Source organism: Aphis gossypii, unplaced genomic scaffold (genome assembly GCF_020184175.1).
Source record: "Aphis gossypii isolate Hap1 unplaced genomic scaffold, ASM2018417v2 Contig00211_ERROPOS273001+, whole genome shotgun sequence".
NCBI lineage: Eukaryota > Metazoa > Arthropoda > Insecta > Hemiptera > Aphididae > Aphis > Aphis gossypii.
Window position 1 is genome coordinate 28,656 of NW_026083028.1, and position 11,216 is coordinate 39,871.

At 26.1% G+C, this 11,216-nt stretch overlaps 1 protein-coding gene across 1 annotated transcript; it reads right to left on the reverse strand.

Moving 5' to 3' along the window:
• Nucleotides 1-4,753: 4,753 nt before the first annotated feature.
• Nucleotides 4,754-7,518, reverse strand: LOC114132228 (torso-like protein). Its single transcript, XM_027997630.2, has 4 exons — nt 7,289-7,518; nt 6,969-7,153; nt 6,469-6,698; nt 4,754-5,149 (listed from the first exon to the last, which is right to left on the reverse strand). Exons 1-4 carry the CDS (start codon nt 7,510-7,512, stop codon nt 4,754-4,756), a joined length of 1,035 nt encoding a protein of 344 aa, XP_027853431.2. The 5' UTR covers nt 7,513-7,518.
• Between the last annotated feature and the right edge of the window lie 3,698 nt (nt 7,519-11,216).

The window sequence follows — 11,216 nt, forward strand, 5'->3', positions numbered from 1 at the left end:
GACTTTAAAACCATTACATTAAGCTTTAAATGTAGAGTATGTATAATATAAGTTTTTGCTTAAAATATTTATAAGAAATTTAAAAAAAAATAAAATTTTTTTTTTTAATTATCAATATGAATGTAAACATACATTATTCATTTTCATTCTTGTAATTTAAAACTCATTTTTGATTTCTAACATTTGACTTTAAAACCATTACATTAAGTTTTAAATGTAGAGTATGTATAATATAAGTTTTTGCTTAAAATATTTATAAGAAATTTAAAATAAAGTAAAATCTTTTTTTTATAATCAATATATATGTAAATATACATTATTCATTTTCATTCTTGTAATTTAAAAATCATTTTTGATTTCAAGCATTCAATACTAAAACCATTACATTAAGCTTTAAATGTAGAGTATGTATAATACAACCTGTTGAATAAAAGTTTTTTAAGAAAATTTAAAAAAATAATAATAAAAAATAATTTTTAATTTATATAGTATGTACGTAAACATACTACATCCATTTTTATTTAGCTAATTAAAAATTTATTATTCATATCAAATATTCAAAACTAAAACAAAAAAATGAGTATTAATTGTAGATCAAATATAATACAACTTGTTGAATAAAATTTTTTTGAGAAATTTAAAAAACATATAAATAAAATATTATTATTAATTATTATTATCTATGTAAGCATACTACATCCATTTTCATTTTGCTATTTAAAAATTTATTTTTCATATCATATATTCGATACTAAAACCGTTACATTAAGTTATAAGTGTAGAGTATGTAAAATATAAGTTTTTGCTTAAAATATTTATAAGAAATTTAAAATAAAGTAAAATCTTTTTTTTATAATCAATATATATGTAAATATACATTATTCATTTTCATTCTTGTAATTTAAAAATCATTTTTGATTTCAAGCATTCAATACTAAAACCATTACATTAAGCTTTAAATGTAGAGTATGTATAATACAACCTGTTGAATAAAAGTTTTTTAAGAAAATTTAAAAAAAAAATAATAAAAAATAATTTTTAATTTATAGTATGTACGTAAACATACTACATCCATTTTTATTTAGCTAATTAAAAATTTATTATTCATATCAAATATTCAAAACTAAAACCAAAAAAATGAGTATTAATTGTAGATCAAATATAATACAACTTGTTGAATAAAATGTTTTTGAGAAATTTAAAAAACATATTAATAAAATATTATTATTAATTATTATTATCTATGTAAGCATACTACATCCATTTTCATTTTGCTATTTAAAAATTTATTTTTCATATCATATATTCGAAACTAAAACCGTTACATTAAGTTATAAGTGTAGAGTATGTATAATATAAGTTTTTGCTTAAAATATTTATAAGAAATTTAAAAAAAAATAAAATCTTTTTTTTTAATTATCAATGTGAATGTAAATATACATTATTCATTTTCATTCTTGTAATTTAAAACTCATTTTTGATTTCTAACATTTGACTTTAAAACCATTACATTAAGTTTTAAATGTAGAGTATGTATAATATAAGTTTTTGCTTAAAATATTTATAAGAAATTTAAAAAAAAATAAAATCTTTTTTTTTAATTATCAATGTGAATGTAAATATACATTATTCATTTTCATTCTTGTAATTTAAAACTCATTTTTGATTTCAAACATTCGATACTAAAACCATTACATTAAGCTTTAATTGTAGAGTATGTATAATACAACCTGTTGAATAAAATTTTTTAAGAAAATTTAAAAAAAAAATAATAAAAAATAATTTTTAATTTATAGTATGTACGTAAACATACTACATCCATTTTTATTTAGCTAATTAAAAATTTATTTTTCATATCAAATATTCTAAACTAAAACCATTAAAATAAGCATTAATTGTAGATCAAATATAATCCAACCTGTTGAATAAAACTTTTTTTAGAAAATTTAAAAAAAAATAATAAAAAATTATTTTTAATTGTTAGTATATACTTAAACATACTACATTCATTTTCATTTTTGTAATTTAAAACTCATTTTTTATTTCTAACATTTGAAACTAAAACAATTACATTAAGCTTAAAATGTAGTGTATGTATAATACAACGTTTTGAATTAAATATTTTTTAGAACTTTAAAAAAAAATTAATGAAATTTTTTTTTTTAATTGTAAATACGTTCCTTAAGCATACCACATCCATTTTATTTTTTCTAATCAATTATTCATTTTTTATATCAAATATTCAATACTAAAACCATTCATTAACCTTTAAATGTTGAGTATGTATAATACAACCTTTTGACTTGTTGTTTTGATCTTTCTTCCACTATTGCAGCTTATTTTAGTTCATTTTTTTTTTTTTGTTTTTTGTTATTTTTGTAAGTCGCATTGAGCGCAATAACTTGTGTTACTATTGTTATTATTCTTCCGTGATCTATTCACTGTGGAGACACAAAATAAAAACCTTATACCACGACGTACTTCGTAAGTTTCTTTGCCACATTATCACCTCATTCATTCATCCACCATAGGCGTCTTATGACTACTGTGTGACGCTGTTCCACCATCATGTCAGCACCATTGAGATTGTCACCGCGTAAGTCCGCCAGCAACTAATACGTTGTGTGAGAGACCGCCCAGCTTGTTGAGTTCGATAGTCCGTCCACACTACTCACCGACCATCGTCGTACCTGGACTTTTAGTAGTATTATTAATTTTCAGTTGTGTCCCTAGTCTGTAAACTCTGTGGTCATTGCACCAGATAGATTGGACCACAGTGTCCTCCCAATAACTAAACTGTTGCATTCCCTTTCCTGTGATCTCCACCTAATTCCCTTATCGTCGTTGTTCGTAGTGCATTTCATATTGCCTACCCATTTATTGTAAGGTGTCGGTTATTGAGTTGCCTACCCACGCCTCGCAAAAAACATTATTATTATTTTATTCGCTCTCAGATGTCACCGAGTGGTCCTTCGGATAGCCCTTATAGTTAGCCGCGTACAACTCCTTTGTTTTTAAAGTTAGAGATCAATCAAATGCCATAAATCTTCTCCGCAATGAGCTCTTCAATTTAAAATAAAATCATAACGATCGGTTCAGTAGTTTCCGAGAACATATCACTCAAAGGTTTTTATTTTCACATTTATATATCAGGTATATTATACGCTACTAACGTCGTGTACACTGTACAGTGAATTTACATATCCTATGGCCTATTTTGATTTAAATCGAAAAACGAAATGTCAAAGGCCATAAAAATCTCAATGCACAATATATGTATATATTATATTAGTCAACAATATTATACTAATATATTAGTATACTTAGTTCCATAAATAATTATATAGGTAGTTTAAAGTTATTGTTATTATTATTTAAAAAGTATGTTGATGTGCCTAAGTCTTCTCAAGAATAGTACCCAAATTAATTATTTGAATATTGTAAATTTGTAAAACAAACATATTTTATGATTAATAAATACGTAATGGATATCCAGAATATCCCTACTCCCGTGCTGTATTGATACCAAATAGAGGTTGGAGCTCCTTCTCTTTAAATAAAAAATTAACATATTCCTTAAGAATTTTTTTAATTAAGTGATTAAATAATTATAAAAACAAATTTAAACATTAAAATTCTAATTTTTACCAATTCAATCACTTACTAAAAATAGTAGATGCCATTTTTTCTGTTCAAAACTTAGAGACTGATCGATAGTAGGTACTGTTATATTTTATGGTGGTAATGTGAACACAGACGCTTCTAAACTAGTACTGACTTTATTTAATATAATAACAATATTTAAGGTAGGTATACAAAATCGTTATCACTTATCATAATACAATATCATATCACTACATCATCTCCTTTTTAAATAAGAACATTATACAAACATATAAAAACAAATAACCTTATAATACTAAATATTTTTTATAATATCAATTCAAATTAACACTTGTAAAACATGTAATACAATCCAAATATAATCTAACACACAAAACACTGTACAACCTGCCAACCTTGCAAATAAATCTTCAGTATTAGGTAAGGGATAATGATGTGTTTGTATAAATTTATTTATAGTCACCTTACAATCAACACAAATTCTAATACCACCATTTTTTTTTGGTACAATTACTATAGGACTAGCCCATTCGCTAAACTTCACTTGTTCCAAAATACCCTCACTCACTAAGAGTAATCTTAAAATTCAAGTTTGAAATTGTTAGAAAATAGCTATTTAAATAACGGAGAAGCAATGAGAGTAATTAGGAAAATAATAGCTTTACATATAGGTCATTTACATTAGTGATGTTAAACAATAATTAGGTAGGTATATAATATTTTATAATAATTTAATATTTTTAATTAGCATTAGAAGGTAAATGAAATGTGTATTTTTGTTTCAATTGTTTCAATTACCTACTGTATAATTACTAGTTATGTCATGTCTAGTCTTAGTTTTAATATTAATTACCATGTATTATTGTATCAGTATACTGTGTGACAATAAAAAAACAAATGTCAATAATTGTTGTTTGTAACTAAATAAAAACTAATGACAATAATTATTTATAATACAATACTTGTTGCTCAACAAGAAAACATAGTAAAAGGATATTTTATACAAATAATGTTTTTAGGTACATAAGGATTTTGAATTTGAGCAAAAAGTGGAAGTACTTTACTAACAAATAAGTAAAACTACTATAATAAATACATTGTAATATTGAGTTTTGAGTAATTATTTTTATTATACATTAACTTCCCATAATTTTAAATTATTATCCATTACTTCATGGAACCAAGCTCGTTTTTGAATGTCCTTAAAAGCCGGCGCCAAGGTTTTTAAGTCAAGCTTAAGTAATGCTTCATTGCCTAACATTCCATTTAGTTCACTTAACAGTTTTGTGTTTCCGTGTAATTTCAGTAATGAGGCGAAGCCAAACACAAACAATTTCACTCTTAGTCTTTGATTAGCCCAATTTTCAACCGTCGCATTACCACTAGCTGATTGTATTTTACCCACATATTCTGCATACCGTGATGAAAAGTATCCAATCAACTCTTGGTTAGAGATTTTTGTCACGCCTTTTGATTTTAAACGTTCTTTAATTACTTTGTAATATTTTGGAGCGTATACATACACCTAAGCAGTTAATATGAATTAAATATATGAGTAATATTATGTAGGTAGAAGTGAATTATTTAGAAAAATCGAATTAAAGAGGGGATGGTATAAAGAAATTTTAACTACATAATATATTTCTTATACTTAATATCTTCTTATTATCAACTTAATATATAATATATATATGAGGTTAGTTTCGTACATAATTATTACAGAATATTTTGTTCACATATCTAGTTAAATCAATAATAATATGAAGTATAAGTAACGTATTTTTTTTTTTTATAGTTAAAAATTATTGTAAAATGTAATGCATCCACACAAATAAATAGACGATAAATAGTAGTAAGGAAGCAGTATAAGTACAGTCAAGGACGCTGTGCTCTAACTCTGTTGCCCTGTAAATACACCTTTAATAAGTAATATAGTAATCGTATTTAAATTTCTTTTTAATGCTGGTTTTGTATTTTATAATACCATTTCTGATAAAACCAATTCAAGTTTACTTAGCTTCTTAAGTACTGCAATAACATATTTTTTTTAATAAAGCATTCAATGAAAATCTTATTCTATTGTTAATGGTAATTTTAAATTATTATTTATTAATTATAATATTTCTACGTAAAGAAAAATTAAATATTGATAAATTATTTTCACACGTTTGTGTGAATCGTATTATAAAATATTTGGTGAATATATAATTAATAGAATATATTAGAAATATTAAAAATATTCTAGAATGGTAATTTTCAAACTTTTTTTGATTGATAAATGTTTAATTTTTAAAATTTATTTTTTAGGTAAAGGAATAAAAAATCTGATAAAATAAAATACCATAAAATATCAGTCAAGAGTTCAGATAGTAAAATTGAATACATGTGGTAACCTCTAGGTAATTGGTAAAAATTTTGTGCAGATTTAATAATAAGCTTTCTTGAGCAATAGTTTTACTACGAATGCCTTGTAATACTATCGCGCGTCATTATATCATAATCCAGGCGTGGATCCAATGGGTGGGCCCGGGCTAACCCAAAATTTTCAAAAATCATAATTTTAATTTTGAATATATTATGCATTTATTATTTTAGAATTTTTATTATACGTTTTAGAATTTATTATATATATATACTATATAATTAATAATCGTGCATGGAGAGTAACAAAACAATTTATATTCTACATTCAATCATAATTTTATGCTGTATTATCTTTTGTGTTTAAATTTACGGGCCTACCAAAAATATATTACTGGATCCACGCCTGTCGTAATCAACTAACTGTGTTAGGCTTTAATTGTCAATAGATTATCTGTAGGACACAAAACAATGAATGCATACCTGATAGAGAGAATTGCCTGTGACATATGTAGTCACGTAATGAGATCCAAAACTCCTGACGAATTCAATAACCGACAAACTATCACTGACATTAACAGAGGCCACCTGTTTGGCCACTGGTTCGTGAAGGTCATAGCTATTATCCATTACTAAATTAGCAGTCTCCCTATGCCTAGCCACCCTGACAAGAACATAACAATGATCTCCGGTTACATAAGACACGTCTAAACCTGCATTGAAATATTATACACATCGATGATTAGTGGGTATATAATAAATAATAATTAATAATGAATAAAATACACAAAGGTAGATGATATTGTAGTGCATTCTTTTGAAATAAACCAGATCAATTCATTTTATTGTATCTATATTTATGCTGGAATAAAAATGCACTTTATACTATTATAGGTTCATCGTAAGTAATTTTTTAATTAACGGTTTTGACTTATTTCTAGTAATATTTCATGTGTATAAATGTATATAAGTATCCAACAAACCTAAATTTCTAGCCAACGTAACTTTGGACCAACTGCCTGTAAACGCTTGCCACGGTTTCTCCAGCCTTTCTATGGAAAAATCTCTAAAATAGGCTTGCAATAATTGTTTTACATTATCACAAAACTCCATGTGGAAGTTCCCTTGGAAGACTTGACCACCTCCTTCTCCGATATTTCTTTTGAGACTATAATAATAAAGTAAACATACATTATTTTTTTAGATTTAAATACAATAAGCATTTTAATATAATATATTAATCACACTAGTCACTAATATATTTATAATTACGTAATTTATTCAACACCAATTTTCTATTTACCTTTGTTTTTCCGGTAAGTTCATAAACACGTCTACCGTGGGTTCTCTGAATATCCATGAATGATCAGGGTCATTTCCGGGGACCACTCTCATACTTATGCTAAGGTATCCATAACGATTAAATACGTTGATGGCGTTACCCACTTTAATGTCTGCGTAAGTCTGTTGAAGCCTTAACGCGAAAAGAATAAAAATCATTAACGCCTTTGCCCCATCAAGGCCCATTTCTTGACCTATAAAATGACAATATACACTATATTAAATTGGTTTAGTCATAATCACAGCATACAGGATGATATCATGCAGCGTGCAACGAACAAAAATAATTTTTATTATATTGTAAATTCCTTTTCGACACTTAAGTACAAGAATGTCACGAATATGGTAGTATATAGAGAATACACAAATACGTTTTGGGTGAGCTATAGAGGTATGTTAATTAGGTATGTATAATAGCGCTGAAATATTTTTATTTTAAGTAAAATATAAGTTTGTATTTTGTCGTAAATTTACTTATATGCCATGATGTTATTAATTAGAATTAGGAATAATTTATACGTTAAACTTTAATCGATATAAGTATCTTTGATTGAGCCAGTATTGACAAAAAATAGTAAATATAAATTACCTATAATATACATGTAAATGATAATAGTTCACAACTATAATAATCAAAAACAGGAAAGTTATAGGAATTGCATTACCATTTGCATCCGTTTTCACATTTATTAATGAATAATGAGAATCGAGCAACAACAGTTTCTGTTGAGAGAGAAGGGAGTGAATATCTGGAGGAAAAAACAAGGGTTATTTTATGTTTAAATTTGATGAGATTTCAATTACATTCCTAAACTAAAATATGATCTTGGTTTTTTTATAAACTGTAAGAACTGTTGCGTAACATAGTTTAACCTAACCCTTTTATTACTTCACATAAAGAGGATCAACGAATATAAAAACGCATTTGTATGTGTTACATTATGTACATAAAAATATTTTCATTAATAGTTACACCATAATCATTAATCACCTACATACTAACATAGGTATTATAAATTTAAATATAAAAAATAAATAAATAATAATAATAAATATATATTCAGTGATAACTGGTTTATAATAACAAATGATAACAGATTGTTGGCGGGATAATGATCGTGATCACTTGGTTGGGCGCGGAAGTAGCGCAACCAGGGGGGGGAGATCATTTTTTCTAGGTGCATGGTTACAAGAGGCGACGAAATCGACCTTGAGAATATATAAGAATTGAGGACGGTTAGTTCTAGAACATAATTTACACCTACTTAGGTATTTGAAATTACAATTATGTTAAGTCCAATTTAGTTTGTGAGAGCCTGTAAGACTGTAACACATTTTTTAAAACAAACTTTTGTACAGAAATAATTCTTTGCAGATTGGTATGATTTTTGCATCAACTAAGTCCTACGATATATTTGTTATAAGAATAACCTAACTACCTAATCCCAATATATCTATAATATTGTAAGTTTATCCCTAGTCACTCCTAACTGCTATTACCAGATAGCCGTAGTTACAGCCTGCTGGTCCTTAAAAACCTCTAAGGTCCTTAAACTGGAGGTATGAGGAAGAGCAACTGCCACCCCTCAAAAATTCAAAATGTATTTATTAGGTATATTTATTCTCTAAGTATATTTAAGTATACGGTATATCACCATAAAATAAAGTCCCCCCATCCCATAAAAATCGCCAGAATTAAGACCATGATTTAAAGGACATAAAGTAAGTAAGTCATTATCTAAGAAATATGGTGTGAGTCTAAAACTTGAACATTAATTATTCAATGAGATAAGGCGATCTATCTATCTATATCTAGATATAGATGTCTGAAAACATGCGATTGACGTCATAGAGCCGAAGTCAGACGTATGTTTTACGTGCCAAAGAGTCTAGATTAAAATATAATATTTTAAAATTTTTATTTGTGTAGCCTTAAGTGTTTTTTATGTTTTAGACAGTAGTGGGATTATAATTTTGATATATACTTTCTAGTTTTTTCATATTAGATAGAACTAATATCGTAAATTTAGTAAAATGTGTGGCAATATGGATCGCGAACTCATTCATTTTACTAAATAATAATTTATAATATGTATTCAACATCAAGATAATATATTTAATTTTAAATTACACCCGTCGTCTTAAGCACATAAATATACTTGGTATTATAAAAAAAATTCTGAAATACTATTTTAAGTTGTTAAAATCATTGTGTTAATCTGACTACATTTACACATAAAACGCGGGTAGCTGCTTAGTCGTTGCCGGTATGTCGTCACGCGGCTATTTATCAACTCTCATTATATCATTGAATCATCAGGTAATCATTTTTTTAACTTTTGATTTTTATCAAAACGTTTTTCATTGTGTTGATTACAATAATACATCAATAAACTTAAAATTTTAAAAAAAAAATGTCATGTTGTGATGTCCTTTAAGTAAGCAGAATACGAAGAAGGTCAAAAATTAAAATAATAAACTTATATCACGTGTATAGTTAAGTTAACTTGACGAGCGACGAATATCATTACAACTTATTAGTAAAATCCTATTTATTTGTTTTTAAATAAACATTTGATAGGTACTCACCGGTAATATTTCTTGTTTAATGAATAGATTCTTATCCTTTAAAGGCTATCATTCGATTAAATGTGGATCAATTGTAGCTTAAGACACCAAAATTATTTATCCAATTATTGTAATAATTTAACAACGAACGTTTATTGATGCGTGAAAGACGGAGCGACACATATTATGTCTTCGTGTAACTGGTAGTACATGTTCCAGAGAACTGACTGCTGATAGCGGAGACGCGTAGATCCAATACCGACAAACTCTTGTCAGTTGTCGGTGGTCATGGAGGGGGTTTCATTACCGAATGTCGAACAAAAAGCAATCTTATTGGATGAACTGCTCTTCTCTCTTCCCACTAGCGTGCAATTTTTTACACTCAGTGTCAGGATGGAGTCCAATAAACCCCGGGTTGAATACAAATAATACATTAAATTACAGGACAATTCTAGATATATTTGTATTGTTATTATTATTAAATTTAAATAGATATAAATAAAAATATTGATATACAGACTCAGGAACTTACATCAGTGTATAATGATAAACATATTTTTATCCCAACAGTGGATTAAGTGATGGAGTCCAAAAATAGCAAGCTGTAAATGTGGTTACAAATTATACATATTAATTATTATAATTTATAATATTATATCATTAGTTGCCATTGAAAATAATTTTTATGTTATTACAGAAAAAAATATGTAAAGAATTCCAGCGCATAAACCTAGATCTTTTAACTTTGGAAAATCACAAACTGATTTTGATAGTGATCTTAAAAAAATATTAAATATTAAATGATGTTTAAATTATCATAGTCCATTTGATAAAATAAAATAAATCCTAAAAAATCAATATAAAATTTTTATTAATGTATGGTTTTATGTAATTCATTAAAAAACCCCAGTCACAATTTAAATGAGTATACAAATAAAACTAATAAATTTAAAAATAAAATAAGATATTATCAGAAAACTATTTATGCCAAAAATAAACAAATATGTAAACTAAAGAGACAATTGATAAATAAACAAAAATACCGAGAAATATACAAAAATTCTCTTTTAAAAACGTTAATAAGACAGATGAATATAAAAAAAGCATGTTAATTTAAAGGGGAATAAAAAAAACTATATTTTATCTACACTACGTGCAGATACATCGGTACTACTAAATACAGTTGACATAAAAATGCCGATGTCGATTAGCCCGATTAGGTATTAGACACGAAGAGAAGAGGATTAAACTGTAAGTAAATTTAATTTACTTACAATAAACATAAAATATATTTTTCTTTTATTAATTTTTTTTTAATTTTT

What these genes read in the sequence shown, in the direction of transcription:
- LOC114132228 (XM_027997630.2), bottom strand. Translation starts at nt 7,512, where the DNA reads ATGGGCCTTGATGGGGCAAAGGCGTTAATGATTTTTATTCTTTTCGCG. An exon ending in AACTTACCGGAAAAACAAAG is followed by an intron (nt 7,154 to 7,288) that starts GTAAATAGAAAA and finishes TTATTATTATAG; the next exon opens with TCTCAAAAGAAATATCGGAG. An exon ending in CAGGCAATTCTCTCTATCAG is followed by an intron (nt 5,150 to 6,468) that starts GTATGCATTCAT and finishes TTAACTGCTTAG; the next exon opens with GTGTATGTATACGCTCCAAA.